This window comes from Mugil cephalus, chromosome 7 (assembly GCF_022458985.1).
Source record: "Mugil cephalus isolate CIBA_MC_2020 chromosome 7, CIBA_Mcephalus_1.1, whole genome shotgun sequence".
Classification (NCBI taxonomy): Eukaryota; Metazoa; Chordata; class Actinopteri; order Mugiliformes; family Mugilidae; genus Mugil; species Mugil cephalus.
This window is the reverse complement of record NC_061776.1, coordinates 12,333,039-12,357,792: the sequence shown is the minus strand read 5'-3', so window position 1 is coordinate 12,357,792 and position 24,754 is coordinate 12,333,039. Positions and strand designations below refer to the sequence as shown.

The 24,754-nt window shown below is 41.0% G+C and overlaps 2 protein-coding genes across 6 annotated transcripts; one reads left to right on the top strand and one right to left on the bottom strand.

Moving 5' to 3' along the window:
- The first annotated feature begins 202 nt into the window (after positions 1-202).
- LOC125010647 (E3 ubiquitin/ISG15 ligase TRIM25-like) lies at positions 203-15,552 on the top strand. The gene is made up of 15 exons (XM_047589408.1): positions 203-913; positions 2,813-2,908; positions 3,066-3,299; positions 3,389-3,548; positions 3,641-3,742; positions 7,049-7,147; positions 8,976-9,028; positions 9,721-10,383; positions 12,176-12,262; positions 12,381-12,614; positions 13,431-13,590; positions 13,666-13,716; positions 14,035-14,112; positions 14,547-14,606; positions 14,694-15,552. The coding sequence occupies exons 1-15, from the start codon at positions 314-316 to the stop codon at positions 15,224-15,226; spliced, it is 3,210 nt and encodes a 1,069-aa protein (XP_047445364.1). The 5' UTR covers positions 203-313; the 3' UTR covers positions 15,227-15,552.
- LOC125010323 (elongation factor 1-delta-like) lies at positions 15,324-24,754 on the bottom strand. 5 transcript variants are annotated; one of them, XM_047588859.1, is made up of 10 exons: positions 24,641-24,754; positions 24,201-24,209; positions 22,194-22,784; positions 21,333-21,453; positions 20,364-20,435; positions 17,736-17,817; positions 17,306-17,400; positions 16,758-16,964; positions 16,270-16,464; positions 15,324-15,450 (listed from the first exon to the last, which is right to left on the bottom strand). In XM_047588859.1, the coding sequence occupies exons 3-10, from the start codon at positions 22,778-22,780 to the stop codon at positions 15,412-15,414; spliced, it is 1,398 nt and encodes a 465-aa protein (XP_047444815.1). In that variant the 5' UTR covers positions 22,781-22,784; positions 24,201-24,209; positions 24,641-24,754; the 3' UTR covers positions 15,324-15,411. The 5 variants fall into 5 exon arrangements, with proteins under 5 accessions (XP_047444815.1, XP_047444814.1, XP_047444817.1 ...); XM_047588858.1 differs by having other exon boundaries at positions 24,201-24,222; positions 24,641-24,744; XM_047588861.1 differs by lacking the exon at positions 20,364-20,435 and adding an exon at positions 18,899-18,955 and having other exon boundaries at positions 24,201-24,222; positions 24,641-24,743.

The following is a 24,754-nucleotide window of genomic DNA, read 5'->3' as shown; positions in this document are numbered from 1 at the left end:
TAAACCTTAACTTCCCACCAGTGTCTTAGAACTGAAGAAGCCACTCGGAGGAGTCTTCTCAAAAAAGTCTGGTTGCCTTTTTTTTGACCTAGATGACTGAGAACCTTCAATCAATATTTAAAGTATATTATTTTGAAACTGTATTTTAAAAATTAAATCCCCTGCAGTTTCCGGTGATGTCACTTTAGCCACACCCCCTCCCCCGTCACTTCCTGTAAACAAACCAAACGGCAGTAGCACTCTGCTGTGACTCTGTCGACCACGTCCCTGTGTTTTCACTTATTTCCACCGTCTTTGGGTGTTTTTTTCGACGATGGCTCAGGCCGGAGTCCTCCTGGACAAGGACCAGTTCAACTGCTCCATATGTCTGGACGTGTTGAAGGACCCCGTGACGATCCCGTGCGGACACAGCTACTGCTCCAGATGCATCCAGAACTACTGGGACCAGGACGACTACCTCGGGGTCTTCGTCTGCCCGCAGTGCCGACAAAACTTCAACCCGAGGCCGGCGCTCAATAGAAACACCATGCTGGCCGATGTGGTGGACAGATTCAGGAAGACGAGGCTCAGCGAGGCCTCGGCGCCCCCCGCCCAGACTTCCTTGGCGCAGGCCGACGACGTGGAGTGCGACGTCTGCACCGGGAGCAAGAACAAGGCTGTCAAGTCCTGCCTGGTGTGTCTGGCCTCGTACTGCGACGCACACGTCCAGCCTCACTACGAGTCCGCCGCCTTCAAGAAGCACAAGCTGGTGTCGGCCTCCAAGCGACTCCAGGAGACAATTTGTCCCCAACACGACAAGCTGCTGGAGGTGTACTGCCGCACCGACAAGTGCTGCATCTGCTACCTGTGTCTGACGGATGAGCACAAGGGACACGACACGGTGCTGGTGGAGGCAGAGATACAACAGAAACAGGTAAGGCATCACCGGAGAGGCTCAAGACCGAGACATTTGACACTAAAGTAGTTGTTTTGTTTCATGCTGTACTGTTTGCACCGATCAGGCGTAACATTATGACCACTCATCAGAGAATGGACATGGGTCTTCTGAGGGTGTCCTGGATGTTATTAGTGTGGACCTCTGGTCCTATGGGTTTAGGGTAGGGGTCTCTGTGGATCCGGTGCATCCCACAGAAACTTATTTAGTTAGTTTGGGATGTAATGAATTTGGAGGCCAGGTCAACACCTTGTGCTGTTTTTTGTGTTTTTCTGAGTTGTTCCTAAACCATTTTTGCATGTGTGTCCTGTCTGGTCTAAGTGGGTGGTACATGTCTAGTTACCCAGCAGAACAATAAATTGTCACTGTTTTTTACTTCACCCGTTAGTGGTCATATTGTTATGCCTGATCGGTTTATATCAGGGTGACCAGGCGTTCCCTTTTTGAGATTTTAAAATTTGTCAGACTAAAACTTTGAAACGATTTCACACTTCTGGGATTTTGTTCTACTAGATCAAATTTGCGTTGCGTTTCTCTGTGTGTGTCCCCGGTTGTAGGACCCTCTTTTTCACAAACTCTAATCTGGTCAGCCTGTTTATATTCAAAGGTTATGCTGTATAGAAACACGTGACGGTCTGCACGGTGAAAGACGGTTGATTAGTCATATTTTTCCTCCTTATCTTTGTTGGTGCTTTCCCCTCACAGTTTTCCACACATCTCGTTTTCACAAATTCAAATTTATTTTCTGTTCTTGGTGTGTGTAAGTGGTCCAATGTCCAATCTAGACCTGATTAAATCTAATCTAGATTTCTGTTGAACAAAACAACCTTTGTCCCGTTTACAGTTTAATCAAATCTTGGGTAAATTAATATAAATGAAATGACAAGCATCTTACAGATTTTATAAGTTTAAAGTTTTAAACAGTCTCTGGTCTCACGTTGTCTGGGTAGATTGATATAAACGAAATGATAAGTATCCTAAGTTTAAAGTTTCAAACAGTCTCTGGAGTCTCCGTGTTTCTCTGGTCTAAGAACAGTAATCTTATAAATGAAACTAGTGGAATCCTGACAAATATAACTGCGGTGTTTTTCTTTTAATGTAAATCTGTACCTTTTCCCAAAAGCACCACTTTGATTTACAGTGAAACAAAGTTGTAAACAACTGCAAATCTCACACACAGCTCTTAAAGGAAACTTTGACCCTGGTATAAAGCTCTTTAGGTGGAGGTAAAGAAAATCCCTGTTTTGACAAATACTTTAAAGTATGCACTGATCTGAGTACAATGAACTTTTGACTAATATTTAGACAAGCAATGAAATTATATTTATTTGTTTGTGGGTTCTTAACTTCTGCCACAAGGTAAAACCAGAGTATTTCATGCCTCCATATTTATCTAGTCCAGGTCTGGAAAGTGTGAACCAGTCGGTCGGATGTGGTCTGGGCAGAATAACGAGAGTAAAAGCACAAACAGATCTTTTAGTTTAGACTTAGATGAACTTAAATGATCCTCAAGGGAAGTTGCTTGGATACAGTAGCTTAGTTGCGTTCGTGAGAGACACAAGTAAAAATAAATACAAAATCTCGTAAAATAAAATCAAACAAAATGGGAAAAAAAAAATGTGCACGAAATAGAGATGGAAGAATATGTCTTACATGCACATGAATGATAATAAGATGCAATAGTTTGCATTAGATCTGGTCTGTTTGGTGTGAAAGAGCGACATCGACTTGGTTTTGCTTCTTCTTTACTGATGATTCAGGAGTTAAGATTCCCCCTTAAACCCAGACCTGTAAGCCACCTTCCTCCTAAAAGTGATTTAACCTTTACTTTCACTCAGTAAAAGTGACATTTTGCATCATGTCGACATTTGTCCTCAGATGCAGCTCGGTGACATGAAGCACAGCTCCCAGATGAGGGCTCAGCAGAGAGAGAAGGAGGCGCAGGAGCTGAGACAAGCCATTTTCTCTCTCACCGTAAGTGCTCATACTAATAAAACTGTCCCGCCGCCACGCTCATGTTACAGTTCAATACATGTCGTTTTATTAGCATTACGGCTGGGAACCTCCTTTGAACCACAGCCATTATCATCCTCACTCTGTCTGCTGTTCGTTGCTTTGTGTCTCCCTCCAGCGCTCGGCTCGGGCAGCGTCGGAGGAGAGCGACAGCGTCTTCTCTGAGCTGATCCGGTCGATAGAGTTGAAGCGCTTCGAGGTGCGGGAGCTGATCAAGGCCCAGGAGAAGATGGCCGTCAGCGACGCCGAGCAGCTGCTGGAGAGGATCCAGAAGGAGATCGCCGAGCTGAAGAAGAGCGAGGCTGAACTGGACAAGGTTTCCAACACAGAGGACCCCGTCTCTTTCCTTCAGGTAACGCCTCGCGGGCTCCTCCGTGTCTTTTAGATTTTTCTCTAACACTTGGCCAGACTTCACCCCTAACCCTTGCTGTCCGTGTTTAGAGCTGTCAGTCTCTCCACGCTCCACCTGGGCTGCCGGCTTTGCCTCTAGTCACCTCTGACCCCGGCCTCACCGTGCTCCCCGTCATGACAGCTCTGTCAGATTTTAAGGGGCTGCTGCAGGAGGTCTGTCAGGAAGGATTTGTCAGCATTTATGAGAAAGGTACAGAGGGCTACGTCTCTTTGGAAAACATGAAAAGAAATGATTTTTTTTGTTTGTTTTTTTTTTTTAAATGTCATTTCTCTCTTTTGTAGTGAAAGATGTAGTTATTGTAGGTCACCAGAATCCTCCAGTGCAGCATGACGCGACGCAGTCTGGTGACGCCGGGTCAGCCGAACACATGGAAACGCCCATATGTGAGTCTGGTCTTCATCACACATTCACAAGGTCTTAAAGACCTCGCCTCTTTAGGGAGACAGTCAGTGCGTTTACATGCACGTGAAAAAAATTGATTATTGCCTTAATTGGACTATAACAGGAGAACTTAAGTGCATGTAAACACTTAACTCCAATTAAAATCGTTCTCATCGAGTTCTCATGATCCGGTTGAGACACCCAGATAATACAATTGAATCAGAGTTTTCAATCGGATAATACGTGTGCACATGCTCCACAACCACTGCGCTGGCGCGTGACCCCGGAACAAAATGGCTAAGAAAGTCGATCGCAAAAGAAGACGAGAAACGGAGCCGTCTGAGGGATAGCGCGGATCTTACCTGCACCAGAAGTAGCGCGAACATTACGTACAAGATTAAAATTGTACTATTATGCGTCTGGTTGTTGTTTGAAGTGCTCGTACGCCGCATGAATGACTCTAGTTTATTATACCGCGTTATAGGTCAACCAGGAAATCGGGCCGTATTAACGTGGTATTAACCCGCTGAAAAGACACGTATCGCCACCTAGTGTAGAGGAGGAGAACAGTTGTTCGATTTTCTTGCGCTTCATGTAAACTGGGACAAGGACTGTAGTCAGAAAGTCTAATTTTGAGCATAGCTCGATTAAGCTCTGCATGTAAACGCACTGAATGACTTAAGTATCTCTGTGTGAATGTAAATGCATCTTAAACATCATCTGAAGAGCTGATATCTTTTTAGGATCATTTGATAAAAACAAAACTCACAAAGTACATATCTCTTATTTCAAGGTGTCTTGTTGGGAGGTTTGTATGGAGCCCCTAAGGGGACATGGGGGATTTAAAAAAAAAAAAAAAAGTATGTCACACGCCCAAGAAACTAATTTCTTCCCAGGGTAACTAAAGCTGTCAGAAGTGTAAATTGCTCTCTGACACGCAGCGGAGTCAGGTGTAAAGCAGCAGAGATCATCCCGTGTGAATGAGCCACATGAAACACAGACGTAGGGGCTAATGTCTGAATAACATGACACACCTTCCAGAGGCAGCTCACGCACAAGATCGTATCTCATAAACACAAGATACTTTTTAAAGAAGAAATGTAGCATGTTCCCTTAAGGGCTTCATAGTTTTCCCATCTCAACTGAAGGTGTTTCATGTAGCGTTAGAGCCATTTAAATAAAAGTGACCCGACAGTAGAGCTGCAGAATGGTTATTATAATTATGAATTCATCTTCCCATGATAATTGTTTATAGAAACAGTCTAAAATAGTTTAATAGTTAAAGTGTTTCCTTCATGTTGTTTGTCTGCTACAACCAAGCATTTGAGCCGTTGTTGGTCTTCACATTGATACAAACAGTATCAATGTGGGGGTTCCTATCCATAAAAACTTGTAAACTTAGTTTGATTATTGTGGACAAAAAATGTCACAACAATGAGATTATCAGGATATCAACAGAAAAAGTCATTTAACTTTAACTTTATTCATGAATTTCACTCAAATGAACAGTAGAACGGAAGAAAATGGGCAGACGTAAAACACGCACTGTGTTCATTTACACGATATTATCGTCTATTAAAATGACGAACAACACTGACTTAACGAATCAGGTCGTGACACAAGGCAGGAGCCAACATTAAATGTATTTAACAGACAACAAGAGACAAAAGCGTGAAAAAATAAACCTGCGAATACCTGAGTTATGACAGGAAAATATGTAAAATCTGAACAGTCGACAGAGGATTATCAACTAATGATTGCAGCAAGGAAACCAGAAGCAGCATAAAATATGATTAGTTTAGATCCAATTAGGTTAGATTATGTCAGATTAGAATCGACTTTATTGTCATTACACATGTACAGGTACAGAGCAACGAAATGCAGTTTAGCATCTAACCACATGTGCAGTAAGTGCATGTAGCATAAATAGTTTATAGGTGTATAAGAGGTGTGGTACAGGTTCTTTTAACAGCATATAGACAGTTTTTACAGATGAAACCTATGTACAGATGAGACCATATGTACGAGATATACACAACGATTGATAGAGATACTGTGAATATACTAGAGGAAATGGTAGATGATAAATTAGACGATATAAACAGTGCATGAATAATAAGTAATAGCTACCCAATTTTACTAAACTAGTGCAATATTTGGTGCATAGTATTGTGCAAACAGATTTTTTAAGTGTGTGTGGTGCAGTGGAGGTGGTTTAAGAGTCTTTAGTGTTTAGAGAGAGAATGAGGAGCGGAGGAGTGTGAGTGGATTGGTGTGTAGGGATCACTTATGCTTTCTTATTCATTGTAGAGCAACTAACAAAGGCAAAACTGCGAATAATTACATGGTGTGCTGCTAAATCAGTGAAAGAAACACACCTGTGCTCCTCACCAGAATGAAACAGTAGGAGCCAGAACCATCTACAAGTCAATATATAGTCTCCAGGTGGTTCCACGAGAGATGATCAAAGCTCGAAAGCAGCTACAGAACATGTAAAGACACACGAATAACGACGAGGAAAAAAAGATTACAGGAACCAGAGCTGCTCAGATCAAATCACAGCCGCCCTGTTTAGTAAAACCCTTTAGAACCAGTGATTGCTGCAGCTTGACTGAGACGTGGGGACGAACCTTCTGCCTCGAATTTATCCGTTTAGTTATGTAATGTTTCCTATGTAGACACAAGTTGTCAGTGACACGTGAGCAGCATCGACCTTTGGATTAACTAAGTGTGTGAAGTCCACTGTGAAGCTGTGAAAAAGCCAAATTAATAATTGACCAGGTGAAACCAGCATTCATCAGGACACGGTCAGTTCGAAGGTAATCTTCATGGTTTTATCGCGGGCGGCTCCTCATTTCTCAGAATCCGAGAGTCCGGATTCACCGGGTTGTTGTTCACTTCAGTTTTCAGCTCTGCAGCAGGATTATTCATAAAAGGTTTTGCGCGTAATTTTAAGCGAAATAGTTCATTTGTGATATTATTAGGTGTTACTAATGTTGTGTATAGCTGGGATGTACTGACAGTAATGGGATACAAGCCTCAGTAAATTAATACAGTTGGTAATAATTCTAACCCTTCACTGGATATTTCCTGTGAGATATAAATGTAGCTCTGTACTTAAACGGCGTGTGACCGCTCTAATAAAGTAAATAAATAAATCCCATCCTGACCCGATACCTCGCAGCCGAAAAAACACCAAACTCAGCGTGTTTGTTTACCGGGGAGTTTGCTGAATCTGCATAAGTTCTGCAGCTTCTCACAGTCCAGAGGCTCCGCACTAACTCTGCTCGTTCTCTCCGTTCTCACAGTGATCTCTCCATCCGGACTGGACCAAACTCCCATCAGCCCCCTCAACCCGTTCCTCTCTGCACCACCAGCCATGCCCACCTTTGCCTTCACGCCGTTTGGTAAACAGCCACCGTAGCCTTTATGTTCATTTAACCCTTTAAAACTCACAAAAGTGTCATCTTCAAAAATGCATTTTTTTTTTTCCATAAATCTTTTAATCCGCTGCAGTATTAATCATAAATACCAAAAGTTAGATTTTTTTCTGGCTTTTCACCTGTTATATGCCAATGTTTCTGATGATCACAACATTTTTTCAAAAAAAAGAGAAAAAAACTCAAAAAGTGAGATATTTTCAATAATATAAATGCAAAGTGTCTTTTTCTTGGAGGCATTATTAGAGCCTTGTCAACATGTCAATTATCAGTAGCAACACTTATTTTGATGGTTGATGATTTATATATTTATATATATATATATATATATATATATATTTTTTTTTTTTTTTTTTTTTTTTTTTTTGTAGTGCCAGATTTTAAAAAAATGCAATGAAAATGCACTGAAACATCCAGACTCATTTTCTCTGTCTTTCAAGTAACAACATAAAAGATATAATTGAAAAGCCCTAAATTACACACACACGCTTACGTAGGTGGAAATACAAAAGTATTAATTTAGTAGGGAAATGAACTTGATCTGAAATAAAAGAACTCATGAGGCCAAAGTATTAGACTAGGTTGTATCTCAGTTTCTTTCTTCCTTTTGAATGAATGAATGAATGAATGAATAGTTTTTATTTGGTCATTCTCAAAGTGGGTACAGTTACTTTACAGACATTTCCAGTTATGATAATAGTAATAATAGTAATAGTAGTAACATACTTACATACTACTTATTTATATATACTTATTTTTGAAAAGTCTTTTAAATTTCTGAATAGTTTCACACATTTTTAATTTCTCCTCCAGTTTGTTCCATAAATTCACCCCTTTATGAAGATGCATTTACTTTTTGTATTTGTTTTCACCTTTAATTTGTTGAACACATCAGTTCCTTTGAGTTCTTAATGTCTTTCTTCAAACATGCTTAGAATATTTTTTTTATACACTATATACATAATATGCAGCAATCTCAAATTTTACTAATTCATTAAATTTAACTGTTTCATTAAATTTTAGGCCATTAGATGGTTCTCAGTAATATGATTTTGTAATCAACCATACTGCTCTTTTTTTTTGTAATATAAAAATTAGCTGAGTATAATCTTATATTTTCCAATGTTTCCATTTTTCTGTTGTATATGTGAATATTTCACATGGTCTCACATGTACACGCTAAATACATAAAAACACTCGCATTTAAAACTGTCTTAATCTTATGATCATATGATATAATTGGTAGTTACTATGTAGCACTTTTCTACTTAAAGCACTTGACAGTATTTCACGTTCACACACGCTGTACTACCTACTATTAAATTATTATTTTTTATTTTATTTTTATTATTTTATTGTGGACAGTCCCTATTAATCAAGGGGCAGCTTTAGCTAATTAAGCTAATTTACAGCTGTAGTCCCCGGCCAGGTGGTAAAGTTCATCCTAAAAGTGAAATACAAGGTGTTATATCACAATATCACAATAGGTTAAAAAGGGGAAAGAAAACAATAAATAATATTTATAAAAAGCAGCAGCAATTTAGAAATACAATGTAAGAAAAAAATCATCACTTGCTAGTAATTATTTGAACTTATAGTTCAAATAATTAGTTAAAAATATTTTTCATCCATGTGTAAAAACAGCCTGAAGAAAACAGAAATGTCATATTTCCATCACCGTAACGTCACTGTATATTATTCATTATTCAAGTGCATTTTATTTGTAATAATTTACCCCTGATACCCATGTTAAATGCACAGGAGCATCCTAATAATCCCTCTTCTACTTGCTCAGGGTCCAAACTGTCTTCAGGATCCAGACAGAGACACCCCCAGCGACGCGCTCACGCCAGAAGGAAATAGACGACGTCAAACATTTCGGGCTGCGGGTGCCATCACATCTGACTATTCTCACAGATCTGCGCTGTGTGTGGGACAGTTCTAATGTTTTATCCTCATTCACGTCACGGCTTTGCTGTCAGATTTACTTGAACCTCGCATCCTAGCGAAAAGAGCAAAGTGGCGCCGAAGGCCACGTGCACCACGCGGTTACTTTATTAAGTATTAAGCAGCTAAAAGTAGGACTGAGACACTGCATCTCGTTTCAGTATTTGGACAGAGGTTAACACGTAGTTTATTACAGTTTTAGTTTTTATTCTTTTATACATATTTTTCATTTTTAACCAAAAAAACTCTGTGACTGAAATGATTTAATGCTTTAAGGACAATGTAGCCAAATTACATGATGACATTAAATAAACAGAATTCATTTTCTCATGTGGCGTTCACTCCGGGTTTGTTTACAACTCACACTACTCGAGAAAAAAATACGGGCTTTGGGTGCAGAGGGTTGACTTCTTCGCACACACAAACAGCGGCGTGTCAGATAACGCTGAAGTGAAGTGTCTAGGTGTGAGGTGGAGAGGCCGTGGGAGGCTCCACAGAGACAGGGGGGGTTTTCCCAGTTCGTCGGGGACGGGCCTGTTTGCCGGTGTTTGGCTGTGATTGGAGGCTTCACAGAGAGCAGCAGCTGAAACCCGAGAAGCCGTGATCAGTGCACCTGTGAACTACGCCCATCTTTGTTCCTTCCCTGTTCAGTTCACTCACGGAGGGAAATGGCAGCTGCGACTATTTCCATAGAGCAGGACCAGTTCTGCTGTTCGGTGTGCCTGGACGTGTTGAGGGACCCGGTGACGATCCCCTGCGGACACAGCTACTGCCTGGACTGCATTGAAGACTACTGGAACAGGCCCAAGCAGAAAGGCCAGTACAGCTGCCCTCAGTGCAGGCAGGTGTTCAACCCGAGACCTCTGCTGAGCAGGAACACGGTTCTCGGGGAAGTGGTGGAGAAGTTTCAGCGAAGCGGATTCCACGATGCTGCCCGTCCCCCCCTGGCCAAACCGGAGGACGTGAGGTGCGGCGTTTGCCCGGGGAGGAAAAGCAGGGCTGTCAAGTCCTGCCTCGCGTGCTCGGAGTCTTACTGCGCGGGCCACCTGAGAGCCCACGAACAGCGCTTCCACGGCAAGTCCCACAAACTGATCGCGCCCACGGAGCAGCCGAGAGAGAAGCTGTGCCCGCAGCACGACAAGCTGCTGCGCCTGTACTGTCACGTCGAGCAGCAGTGTGTGTGTTCGCAGTGCGTCAAAGAGAGACACCGGGGCCACGAGACGGTCCCGGCGGTGGACGAGAGGGACAGACAACAGGTGGGTGGGGACTGTTTACAGGGAACTTAATCATTCACGAACTTCAAATGTGTTTATGGTTTGATTGACTGCGGCTTAGATAACACACTGACTCTGGAATTTATAGAGAGCACTCCATGTAGATTTTTACTATTTTACTACTACTACTACTACTGCTGCTGCTGTTGCTTATGCTGCTGAGGATTTGACTTTAAAGGGGCACTCAGATGTCACGTGTCTGTTTATTATTAATGGTTGGTAGTCGTGTGAAAGCAGATAAATAGCTGCTAATAACCAAGAACTAGATGAATAAATTGTGGTTTTGAGTGAAATTTGAAGAATCTAAGTAAGTAATCCAGAGGATTAGGATGTAAAACTATGGAAACTATTAGTGCAAATAACCCCATAGGTCTTCAACAGGGGGTCGGCGACCTGCAGGGGGTTCACGGAGGTACTGCAGGGGGGGTCAAAACATTTTTGGTTGATTAGACATTTTTCATATTTCTTTTTATTATTTTCCCTGTTAATTTAAATTTCTTAAAATGCGCACTGACATGAATCCAAAATATTTTAGTAAAGGGATAAATGGAGGCAGAAGATGTTATCTTTCAGTCAGCAGCCGACTGTTGCACATGTTTGAAGTAAAAGAAATAATGTTTGAATGGCTTAATATTAAGTGCAAAACGATAATAATGTCTGTATAAATAGCACTAGGCCGAGTTTAATGTATAAAACATATATAACATCAGTTTGGGGGTCCTTGACCTGAAAAACATTGAAGACCCCAGCCTTAGAGATTTGATGTTGACACAACATTAAACCAATGATCTGCTAGTTAGAGAAAAGTACTTGGGCTTGTGGGGTCACTGGTACGAATTCCCTCTAAATCCATGGCTAAAAAATCCCTTAAGAAAGGCACCCAAACTGCACCTTGTACGACGCCTACTACTCCCACTATTTGATTTAAAATGTTAACATATCTTATTAATATATTTTTAATATATTCTAGTTGTGTCCAATGAGGGGAATTTCCTTTAAATGACTTATGAAGAGGAGCAGCATGTTATGGATAAATAACTGTGTGTGTGTCATCGCAGGTAATATGTACACCACAAAGGAAATGATATACATGAAAGACAGAGTTGTGGTTTAGAGCGATCTCATTTAGGGCAAAGGTTCAATAGCAGGAGGAAGCTTCATTTGATGGCCTTCCTGACCAAACGTTTAGGGATGAAGTGAGGCGTCCGTGCTTTCTGTTAACGACCAACACCATTCTCAAAAGAACTGGACATGAGTGAATAGCTCACTGTTTGTCCTAATGTTGATACAACCTATCTTGCCTCGGAATAGTAACTTCCTGCAGTGTCTGACGGTTGCCTAGTAACGCTTCCCTAGTTTTGTGCTAATCTATGCTAGCTCCAATGCTAATACCTCCCATAAGACTGTACTGTACTGAGCTTTGTGACTGTAAAATACCCCCCCCCCAAGTACTAATGGGCATCATCCTTTTTCTGTGTTGGGTGTTTGAAGTCGGAGCAGAGACATAATACCTGCCCCTTATTTTGTATACGGTATATGGTGTAATACTTTTTCAAGTCTGGTGTAAAGACTTTAGCAGCTAAAATATTGAACACAGGTAGAGTAATTTGTACCTCCAGAAGTCTTATCTGGTGCTCTGATGTCTCTGCAGCTGATGGACCAAAGACCTTCTTGTGTAATCCAGTCCTTTTGATTGTGAAATCAAACATTTCCATCCGTGGAAAGCAGCACGAGGGACTGCTCCATGTGATATTCATGTCTTTTATTCTCTTAGAAAAAACTTCAAGAAGCCTCTTTGAAGTCCGTGCAGAAACTGAGGGACACGGAGAAGGAAATTAGATATGTTATTAGGTACTTCAAGGTGAGTGCATTTCAACTATAGTTGCTGTTAATGTGTTGTTGCAGTGCTGTGCACAATAAAAAAATAAAAAAATTGTGGTTTACATGAGACCCAAGAGAGAAAACCTTATCCTCCACAGCACTCGGCAGAGGCAGCCGTGGAGGAGAGTGAGCGGATTTTCTCCAAGCTGAGCCGATCCATCGAGAAGCAAAGCTGTGAGGTGAAGGAGCTCATCAGAGTCCAGGAGAGAGCGGCCGTCAGTCAGGCTGAGGAGGCGCTGGAGAAGATACAGAGGGAGATAGGCGAGCTCAGGAGGACCGAGGCTGAGCTGGAGAAGCTCTCTCATACCGAGGACCACATCCACTTCCTCCAGGTCCACACAGAAAAGTTTACTCACACAGAAAAATGTGGGAATTATGGACATTCAGTACTGTAACAGGTTCTCTCTTTACAGACCAGATTGTCAGAACTGACAACATGACAACATTTATTTAGTGATAATCATTTAGAGTCGTTTTTATGAGGTTGTAATGTATATTTCAACGCTTGTATTCATAAAACCTAAAATCTACACCAAAGAATTAGAGTTCATTAGACATGAGGCATTAATCACTTGTCTAAACAGAGCACAAATATCCAGTCAGAGACCAGAGCTGTACTCCTCATTTAAAAGGAATACACAAACGCGTGCTTTCTTTTGGTCATTCTGCCATTATAAACATGATTTTAGTTATTTCCTGTCAAATTACTGCAGGACTGCTTTACGGTTAATTTAACCGCTATTTAATAGATGTGTAATCTAGAAATTAAATGACGAGATTTGCTGTAATTGAGCAAAAAGAATAAACTATGTAAGTCCAGTCACATGTTCATATCAAATGCATGTTGTTGAGCTGAAATGACCCAGTTTTAGCCTACTGTATTGTTTTTTTGCATCTTTGACATGTGTCTGAAAGCTTGAGCTCACCTTTTTTGTATAATTTACCTTTAACCAGTGTGAAATTTATTGTGCTTAGGTTTTTACCAATGACGGCTGAAATACTTCCTGTTCTGTGTGGAGTTTTGATGTTAGGAATGGTGGAAAAACATAAAAACTTTAAAATCCACTTCACTTCCTCTTGACGTGTCCAGGTATGCGCTTGCATTCAAATACTGTCCTCTAATTTGTTTTTGTCGCATGTCACTGCAGAAGTGCAAGTCTCTTCATTTCCATACAAAGCCTGCTGAGATGCCCAACACTGATGCACTTCTGTATTTGATGTATAAAACAATGAGAGGGGCCCTGGCTGATCTGAAGGAGAGTCTGGATGAAAACCTCCACAAAGAATTCAGCAGAATATCTGATAAAGGTACTTTCTGCCCATTTATTATTATTATTATCATTAAACAGCAAATAATTACTATTCTCTTGTCTGTATTTCTAGTAATTGTACTCAAAGAAAACAGCAGCCTGAGTAACTCGGAAAAAACTAAAGGTATGACAGTTTTTTCATTTGTATTGAGTATACTGTAAATAGTTTTACGTTGTCGTAAACAAACCCATCAGCTTAGCAACCGTAACTATGGAGCGACGGGTCAAGAGGAAACGCGTTTTCTCTTAATTATAATTGTGAATTTATGCAGTAAAAACACACAATTTATAAAATGAAATGTAGCATATCCATCCATATGTATAACAGGATCTCAGGAACTTTTGTTTGTTTGTTTTTTCGCTCTGTTTCGATGACCTAGTGAGGTTGTACAATGTTTTGCCCGTACTTTGTGTAACCACCGTTTTGTTTTTTTTGAACCAGAAGCTGCTGTTAAAGCGAGACAACTGGAAGCAGTAAGAAAGGAAATCAAAAATTCGAGTAACACCGAAAAAACAAAACGTATGTTTTTGTAGCTACCTTGTTCTTCTAAAGACTATTGTCCAATCAGAGCTTAGCAACCGTAACCATGGAGTGACAAGTCCGTCAGGAAGCTAAATTGTTAGCATGCCCGGCTAACTAGTTTACAGCCTGCATGTATTAAATATTAGTTCTACTCTTTCCCTTTCATTTCTAATAGTGAAAGTATTTTTCCACTAAATACTTTGTAAACAAAAACTTTTCCATGTTTTCTACTCCCAAGATATTTTTTATTTGTGATCATAATGTAAGAACAAATGTCACAGATGTTATTAATGCATATGCACAATAAATGTCAACTCCCCGTTAAAATATTAAAAATTCATATCATAGGGAATAGCAACAGTAACTAGAGGACAGGGCTTATTAAACTGTACATTTAAAGCACAATTCATTTATCCCCTGCATCTAAATAGCTAAAGACATCGAGATATCATTCAACACGGAGCCAAAGACAAGAGCAGATTTTCTACAGTGTGAGTATAATTATTTGATTACTGTTAACCTTGACTGTAATATACACAACGATCTCTAGTTGGTTTTTGTCCATGTCCTCTGTCCAGACCACAGTGACATAACCCTGGACCCGAACTCAGCCAACCCTTTTCTGTGGTTCTCCGATGGGCGGAGGGGGGTGACCACGCGATCGGAAGCGCAGCCTTATCCAGACCACCCGGATCGATTCACCAGCTGGGCCCAGGTGCTGTGCAGAGCCGGCATGGCAGGGCGCTGCTACTGGGAGGTGGAGTGGTCTGGAAGTGGAGGAGTTTCCATTGGCATCTGCTACAAAAACATGAGCAGGAGTGGAGGAGGGAGCGACTCCAAGCTGGGACACAACTCCAAGTCCTGGAGCCTGGACTGCTCTAACACAGACTGTTCATTTCAGCACAATAAAGAGAGCGTGACCATAGCTACTAGTTGCAGCAGCAGAATAGGAGTGTATCTGGACTTCAGAGGTGGGACTTTATCTTTCTACAATGTCTCTGAAACAATGGTTCCAATTTACAAAGCAAAGACAACATTCACTCAGCCTGTATACCCGGGATTTTGGGTGGGGTTGGGCTCTACGTTGAAGCTGTCCTCTCTTCAAGTGTGAAATTGACTGGACAGCATCAAAAGCAGTTTAATTCCCCTTGTAAATATGGGGTTGAAACCATTTATCTCACAGAGAAAATAACGAAACTGAGACGATGTTTATGCTCACAGCTTTGCTTTTTAATAACCATACAAGCCGAGAGCAGCAGCAATACTTTGGTGGAGCTGGGAACCGGCCGATGGACTTTAGATCTTATTGAAGGCAGCAACATCAATACTCTGGATCTGCAGATAAAGGAAAATAGATTTAAGTTTGTCATTTGTTGTATTAACAGATGTGTATTCAGAAGAACATCTATTGAAAATAAAGTATTTTTTTTTAATTCATAATGTAATTTATTCCCCTCAACATTGAAAGCAAAAGTTCAATATTTAGAGGCTTTTACTGTGGCTTGTGATTGTCCCCTTAAAAATTGACAAAAGATATTTTTCCTCCCAATAGGAAACTGCTGTACGAATTCTGCAATTCTATTTACATACATTTAGATAATACATACACTTTAACAACCAGGTTGCAGTTGGCCTTCTTTAGAAAGCGGGTATCTTAAATGTAAACAAGAAACTTGGTTTTTCTAAGGAAGCAGGAGATTAAAAGGACCAGATGTTTCCAGCTAAATTCAATCTCTTGGCCCTGTATAAGAGCAAATTCAATATGTTTCTATTTAGAAAACAGACTTACAATGCAGAGTTTACCAGAACAGTGGTGTTCTTTTGTAGATAGGTGTCCAAAGTTGGATTGAAATTGTACTTGACAAAAAAAACACCTGTTTGTTTTCATTGTTCATCTTGGCTACTTTTAAAGTAAACTTCCAAAATAAGTGGAGAAATCTGATGTATCTGTGTATACGGAGTATATACACCATACATGGAGTTAAAGTAAACAGTTACTACAGTGCATGTTAAAGTACTGATACTGCAGTTTTATACTGAGATGGTATCAAAGATGTCATTTTGAAAGCTCAGCAGGTAAATTTATGGATGCCACAAAAAAATAATCAAATTAAAACCCAAGTGACTCCTGATACCAGTGTCATCAATACTCACAAAGTCCTCGAACTTGATGATCTCCTCCTCCAGGATGTCGGTGCCGACTTTGTCGTCCTCGACCACACAGTTGATCTGCAGCTTCTTGATGCCGTAGCCCACTGGCACAAGCTTGGACGCTCCCCACAGGAGCCCGTCCATCTGCACCGAGCGCACACACTCCTCCAGCTTTGCCATGTCTGTCTCATCATCCCACTAAACAAACAAATGAGGAAGAACGTCAATGTCACTAAACAATAGGAACACAGACAGGATTAAATCGTTAACAAATATTTCTATATACATATGTATGAATTAATTTTATTTGTATTCTATACTCCGTCCCCTTGAGAAAAACTCAACATTAACTTAGGTATATAAGAAAATGAGAACAACTTAACATGTCATTGAAACAGTGATGTAACCTAAGTCAATATACCAAATTTATATTTCTTCCCACAAAAAGAGTTTATCTCAGAGCACATTTGAAGGACTTGGATGGTACATACAGGCTTGACGTCCAAGATGATGGATGATTTGGCAATGAGGGCGGGTTTCTTGGCTTTCTTGGCAGCATAGGCTTCCAGGCGCTCCTGTTTGACACGGTCAACCTCCTCCTCATCATCGCTGCCGAACAGATCCACGTCGTCGTCATCGTCATCATCACCATTTTCCATCTTTACCTCTTTGACTGGAGCGGCTTGGACTGGGGCAGCCTGAACAATACAATTTAAAGGTTAGAAAATCACCTTATGCATCTTTGCATGTTGTACAATTTTCTATTGTTTACATTTACTTATGTACTTTGTTCTGTAGCAATGAGCTATTCCTTGTATGTGCACACATACTTGGCCAATAAAAGGGATTCTGGTTTTTAATCTCGTCACACAATTAAAAGATCATGTTTAAAGAGGCATAATAAAAGACAGAACAAAAGATTATGTGCAAGGGAGGACGAAGCACAAACTAACTGAGTTAGGGTCATTGAAAAACCGGAAGCTTTAACAAATAGCCGGCAATCTGTTTGGTTTTTAAGGGTTAATTCTTAATCATCTACCTTAGCACAGGGGACGGCTGCTTGTGCAGGAGTCTTTTCCAGCACAGCTACTCTGGTCTCCAGCTTCTGCAGGGCTGCCCTCATGGTCTCCACCACTAACAAGGAAACAGCAGCATAGTTAAAGCTCCAATATTTGAATACTGACATAACATCATACTTTAAGCCAGTGTTTGAGGGAAACATCTGGCTCTTTAGCTGCAGCGTTCATCAGCTTCAAGTATCTACTGTTTGGTGTTGAGCAGGTTCAGTACAATGAGATTTAACAGGTTCTTACTGAAAAAAAAAAAAGATGCCAGCTGTTGCCATAAGAATAATTTCATATAGGTTCTTCGCATTGAAAAACATCATTCTGTCATTACTGTCAAATTCAATGGGTGTTTAACACAAATGATGTAAAACCACAGTAAGGGACGTAGAAACACACACACACCTTTGTGCAGAGTCTGGTTCTCCAGCTCCAGACTCTTCATGCGTGAGACCAGCTCCTGGTCTCCTGCTGCCTGTGAGGACGACTGTCGAAAGATAAATGTGAAGCAATTAGCATGAGTCATGCTGCAGATCAGTGTTTAAATGTTAACTACCAGCTTGAGTTCCAAAAGAAACCAAAAAAAAACAAACAAAAAAAAAAACACACAAAAAGTGCTCAACGTGTCCAAAAAAGCATCATGCAGTGATAAAATGTGTCACACAATCATTTGGATAAACGTCACACACAGTGAGGATGTTAAAATGAACTCTCGTGTTTCAATATCAACATGCAGTTCTTGACAAATATTTCTTAAAACAGGACACATGCTGAACAAAAATATCCACTCCTCCACGTAAAAATTAGAAGAAGGTTATATACATCTTTACTTGGTTTGTTGTCATTCAACATTATCAGGCAGCCTCTTATCTTTGGAAAAAAGTCAAATGCACCTAGAGTTTGGTGATTTGCATGTTATCACTGAGCTGACCATGTGATATTTAGACCTTTTTAAAGAGCTGGACTAGCCACACACACAGATATCTGCAAAATAATATGCAGAAAGTAAAATAAGAACTACATTTTGCTGCCTTCAGCTTTCTGGTTTGCGTCTGTAGTTCCAGCAGTATTGACAAATCACATTTGGGCTTTGGATCACGTGAAGGTTAACACAGTGTGTGGAGAACAAAAGAGGCAGAAGACTGGATATAATCCTGTGAGCATGCAAGCTAACACAACACAATGCACTGCAAGAAAAAACCTTGATCAAAGTTGCTGTAAACGCTCCGGCCGTAAACTCTGGCTCTCAACTCATGCTGCATCTTTGTATCCAAGGTTCATTGCACTCTGAGGCAAAAGTAATGAAAAAATAGCCAATCCTCAAGCTCACAATGAAATGATTATAATCCCAGATGCGTTCATTTTAAATCTGTTCATTTTGTCTTCAATCTTTCTTCATCTCCATAGAATCTACTGAACATAAGCAGCAGGCTGGTGAGATGGTGGCACAGGACAATGAGACACTGCTCTGCCGTGATGACGTTAACAGCAGCAGACATAGCCAGCACATCCAGCTATCTGTGCAAACCATGCAGCGTTCCCATCCTCGCTGGATGAGGAGGACTTACGTTTCTGTGCTGGCGTTTCTGCTGGCGCCCTTTGGCAGGTTGCAGAGCTGTTTTCACCTGCACCCGGTGATGAACAAGTTCAGGTAAACAGGAAAAAACACGGAGACAGGAAGGAGAGTAGAGGTTGTAGGAACGTCAGAAAAGACACTTTCCACAGGTGGGTGTGTAAAAAGTCACTTCTAGTGCCAAGATGGGCAACAGCAACACAATCCTGCAGCTTCACAGAACATCCCTTTGGTTTTACTGACCATAATGTTGTGGTGCGGCCAAAACAAAAGTGTTTTGTTGTGGACACTCCTTAAAAGGACAGGTCCATTATTTAAGTTCAGGTTAATTCAAGTTAAGGTCAACTCAAATTATATTTACATTAGTGTAGTGTTACATAAATACAATATTACCCATATAGATAATCAATGAATCCTCCAACTGTTCCATGTGATTTCAACATAGGTGATTTCTATGAGTGAGTGTTTAGTTACTACAGCAGTAGGGCAGAGTCACAAAGAGGGTATTCAATCTGGTATCTATTTGCTTTGTGTATAAGGCCTGGGTGTCGCTATTGATTTAAATCCAATCAGATATATTTCAGTTCCAAAACCATTTTGCTGGGATATAAAAGAGATTCTCATAAAAGCTTTGTCATTAGGTTTTCCATAATATTTTATCACTGCTCCTCTCCAGATTGCTTTTATCCAGCTCTTCTATCATCATGCTTTTTATATTCTGCCACACATCAGCTGCTCAGCTCTTTGGATCCCTCACATGAGGACTAACTGCATTGTGGATTCTCATGAGACGTCATGCTAGGAGAAACTAACAAATGGCCTTCATTTACAAAAAAAGAAAACTCGAGGGATTTCATAAGACGATATCAGATCTTTGAAATTAATATTTACGTGAATGAGAAAGTTTTTTTTTTTTTAAACTCAGTCCTATTTGTGTAACTGACGATTCAACACTTAAGTTAGCTTTGGCCAAAGTCAAAACCACATATATTAGTCACATACATTGAAATGTGATTAAAGAAGAAAATTTTGCACGCAGTATAAAGAGGAGGAATAATTGCAGCCAATAAGATCTTTAATGTATACATTAGTTTTAAAAATATGTGAAGCTCTTCAAAAGATAAAAATATTGAAGTAGCTACTGATGAGGAAAAGATGTTTCTACCAAACATTTTCACCACTTATGTGCAAACAAATAAGCAACTTAGTGAAAGTGCAGTGGAGACGATGACTGTAAGCAAACACAGGTGAGAGGGAAAATACACCATGCAAATAGTGCTTATGTGCAGCCTGAAGAATTCTACATTTCTGAGAATGAAAGCCTTTTTAAAAGGTCCACAACCTCATCATTTCTCAACAACTATTCCCCCATCACAGGGCTGGTCCAGTGTCATTAGTGAGCACAGTCCTGCCACTACAGGGGGTGTAGTTCAGCAGCTCACTCACAGTACAGTACTCACTCCGTTTAGGGACTGCTCGATATTCTTTCGGGAGTTAGCAATGTCCTGCAGGATGTCATTAACTCCTGTCTCCTGCAGGCATGTGTGGGTAAAGCAGTGTTGAAGCAGTAGCAATGACAAAGACACAAAGCAGCGTGCAGAACAGACAAAAGCGAGATGGCTCATTCACCAAACAAACAAACATGTAAAACAAATTATGGTTTTAAAACCTGAACTAGCTTTTTTTTTTTTTTTAAGAGTCTTTGTAGATTAAAACGTGCAATCAATGAAAAGCAGATGTGTGTCAGGTCCTGGTTATGTGCCAACTGTCACAATACAGAGGTTACACACATTCTGGCTGCAGACTTGAGGGCACACAAACTAGCATGACAACTCACGGCGCAGCTGTCATTTTAATGACACTGTCCTGAAATGACAGCTACCTTCTTTTTTCTTCCGTTTTAAAACCCAGACGATTGTAGAGTACAATAAAATGTGTTGACGGCCCAACCCGCACAACAATAATTCTCTACACCATTTAAGATCGCAATGCAAATCAGAGGAAATGTCAGTTCTTGTGATTTGTTGGAAAAAAAAAAAAATAAATAAAAGACCTGCAAGTGAGTAAGGTATAATTTCTATCTATTGTTTCCCCAGAGATGTGTAGAATATCCTGCTGCAGTCATGGACAGGCTGAGACAGCTGCCAAACCACCTGACCCCCCTCACCAGGACGAGCCACTTCAAATAGCAAGTAGCTTAACTCACAGCTGCTGAGCTCTGTGACAGACGATGATGCAACTATTGCAGAAACCAGCAGGGCAGTGATAGAAAGGGCTGACTGGACAGCGCCAGCTGAACAGGCGTCAGACGGGAAAGTTGATCCGACAGACAATGAAGACAGATTCTTTTTACACGCATCATTTAGATTCGGTTGCACGTCTGACCCAAAGAGCATAGTAGAAACACGACTTATTTCAGGTTCCTCTACCTGCTGGTGTGTGGCGGGACCATTAGCTCCCTCGTAGAAGCGCTTCTCGGCCTCATCGTAGCGCTGTTTGTCGAACCAGATGTTCTCTGTGGCAAGGCACTGCAGTCCGCTCATTTTGGTACTGAGGAAATTAAGAATTCAAGAGACATTAGACAAGGCAGACCCACCAGTGTATCAGTATTTGACAGCTTATCTGCTAAACAGTCACGGCCACAAACAGCACAGTTAGTGACAGGAAATAAGCAACAAAGCACGGCTTAATTAGATGCTCGACTGTGACGCTGTTATGTTACAGCCTGTAGTGTCATGCAGAGCCACAGGTGGGGTTGTGGGTGGAATAGGGAGAGAAAAATTAAAGTGTAATAACATTACACACAATAGACATTTTCTATTTTACACAACCAGCAAGCGGACGCGACAATATGCGAGTAATCATGTAAAATAAAAGCTAAGAAAATGTCCATACCAACTTGTGACATACATGTCTGAACCACCTACACATTTTGCTGATGTGTTACAGAAGCAGACGGACGGCTACACATTCCTCACACAAACAGAGTTGCCTGGTTTGCAAAGTCTGGATTAGGTAACAAAGGGTGGGTGCCTGCCTGCCCACAACCACCTCCCCTCAAGTGACAGCAGAGACCCACTTTATTGTATTATTTTCACAACACATTTCACTGTACGTTCGACATAATACATAACAGGTTATATATTGAGAAGTTTAATATGTAGCTTCACTTCAACAGAATATATCATAACTAAAGGCCAAACAAAAATGCAGACAACAAATGCCAAACCACCACAATAACATAAACCGAACCAATGTCTCTCCCATTCCCTATGTGAGGGGTGTCATACTTGTCCCGTCTGGGCTTGCTTTCCGTCTCTGAGAGGCCTCTCTTCCTCGGGTGCGGACCCCTGCTGCCTTTGCCTCCCTGCTCAGTCTCGGAGGAAGTGCGATTGCGGCCTTTATTGAGCTGACGGTGGGGGGTCCCGGAGGCCTTCACGGTGGTCACAGTGTGCCCCTGGTCCTGCTGTTGACCATGTCCACGTCTGGAGTGGGCAGTGAAGGATCCTCTGGTGTTTGGGCTCCGTGGAGATGATGAGAACGGCCCGTTGCCATTGGAGGCCAGTCGGCGATGGAAGTTGCCCTCGGCGTCTTCATAGGAGCTGCGGTTGCGCCACGAAGCTTCTGCTTGGATGCCCTGGAGGACGGGGCTTTGACCGTATGAGCCGCTCGCCTCCACGGAGGAGCTTAACCATTCCTCCCCAGAGCTCTCCGACTGGGACAGACGGGTGCGCTGCCGCAGCCTCCGGAACTGGATGTTGTCTCCACTGATGATGCCTCTCTCCAGAGCGGGGACATTGCCCTGTCTGGACGCTCCCACTGGTACAGCACTTTGAGGGGTTCCTCCCTGCTGACGAGTTGCCCGAGACTGATCCATTTCTCTATTAAAAGGGTGTCTCCTTTACTCACTTTATATGTTGATGAGGAGAGAAAACAAGCAACAGGTGGAAGCTCGAGCCGTTAGTCCGTGAGATGTTAGCATGACACCGGTACTTGCTGCTAAATGTGGCAGCAATGTCGTCTTAAAAGCCAGAGATAGCAGACTGATCAAATTGCCGTCCCCAACCCCAGAAAATGTACAATTCATTTAATTGTTTGCCTTTAAAATGGTGCAAAGAATAAAGATGAATAAACCTTCCAACATGGAATAATGCTCAGAAAGGTTACAGCAGATGATCAATCTCACGCTGGCCTTTCAAACAGCAAAGCCAAGGCAAACGAGGCGAAAGGTAACACGGGCACCACAAACTGCCAACATTTACATGAAAACGTTTCCAACTACGACTGAGGTACAGTTTTAGCATCCTAATCTCAACTTGAAACGAGCTGCCTGGGGTCACATGCAGATAATAACTAGTGTGCTGCAAAACAAGAATGAGGCTATTCCTTCCAGGCACAGCTGTGTCCAATTAACAAGCAAACACTGAGTTTATGCATTAAATATGACAAGATGTTCACACTGAAACACCAATAAACTCAATGCGTGCACCAAAGCATAGCTCTGACACAATGGAGGATAATTCAAAGTTTTTACTGTATTTAGTTGAATGAACACCAGTATCATGTAGATGTCTTCATCAATCAACAGGCAGGCAGATGTCACACCCGAAAGACACAAACCAGATTTCATGCACTAAATAGAACTTAAAACAAACTACGCCTAATGCATTGAAAACATTGGTAATGCACAAGTTAGTGTAGTTTTGCCATCATTCGCTTGTTTATTGGATACACCCGGCTAAAATGCACTGATGGCCTAACACTTGGAGTGGCCTCTTTTTTCTTTCTTTTTTTAGAGGTGTCAATTTAACTTTAGGGTCAGCTGGCAAAAATTATGCAGCTGTCAAATGATGCACCTGCCGAAAATCTTAGACTGTGTTTTTAAAATTGTGTGGCACTGATATGAGTCAACCTACATGAAGAATTACAGATCATATCACTTTATTCAGCAACAATATGTAGGGTGGTAACCGAACAGCTTCTACATACTTTTAGACTAATGATCAATCTTTCAGAGTAGTCAGCAATTAAGATGAATTTCATTAATAATGACCTAAATATCAATTACAGACTAAAAATGAATTACAGAAAATTATAACGTTTAGTGAAAACCTCTCAAATTTTCTCAAGTTTTAACCTGATTTATTGCAAACGTGCACAATTACACAATTAGCTTTACCAATTAACATCCAATAAAATGGCAACTGAGATTAAAATATTTCACCTACACAACAAGACCGCAATAAATTGAGACATGGTGTTAGAGCATCAGCTAAAAAAGCAGCTTCAAAACTCACCTTTGGTAACTGGAATAGGACGCTAATGCCCAACAGAGAAATAATACATTTAATAAATTTAATTGAAAAACATTTATGGGAATAATAATAAAAAAAAAAACTATAGACAAAAAATATATATTAGACAAAATAAATTACAACTGCTGAAAAGTAGGTCAATTTAATTTAAACTTTTTTCAAGTTTAGTAAGTACTCGCAACAAACCAGAAACAAATTACAGATAAAGTGGAAGAAATTTAAACAGAAAACCGTGTTGCATTTAAAACACAGAAGTTACGCTGCTACCGTCAAGTTGTTTGACAGCACCACCAACTTGTAGTTTTGTTGACCACGTGGCGTTAAAAAAAAAAACTCGACAGTTCAACATATTTAGTTGGTTTTAAAAACAGCACACTTTGGTAATGTCCCGGGCTCTAAATATGCAACTTTGCTGAACTTACTCTTAGTTTTATTCGACGTTTTATGGCTCGGTCCGTTTGCGTGCTGCCTCGGCCGTAATCCAACGGTAGAAGAGGACTCGCATTAACGGGCGGCCCGTATTCTTCCGTTGCACC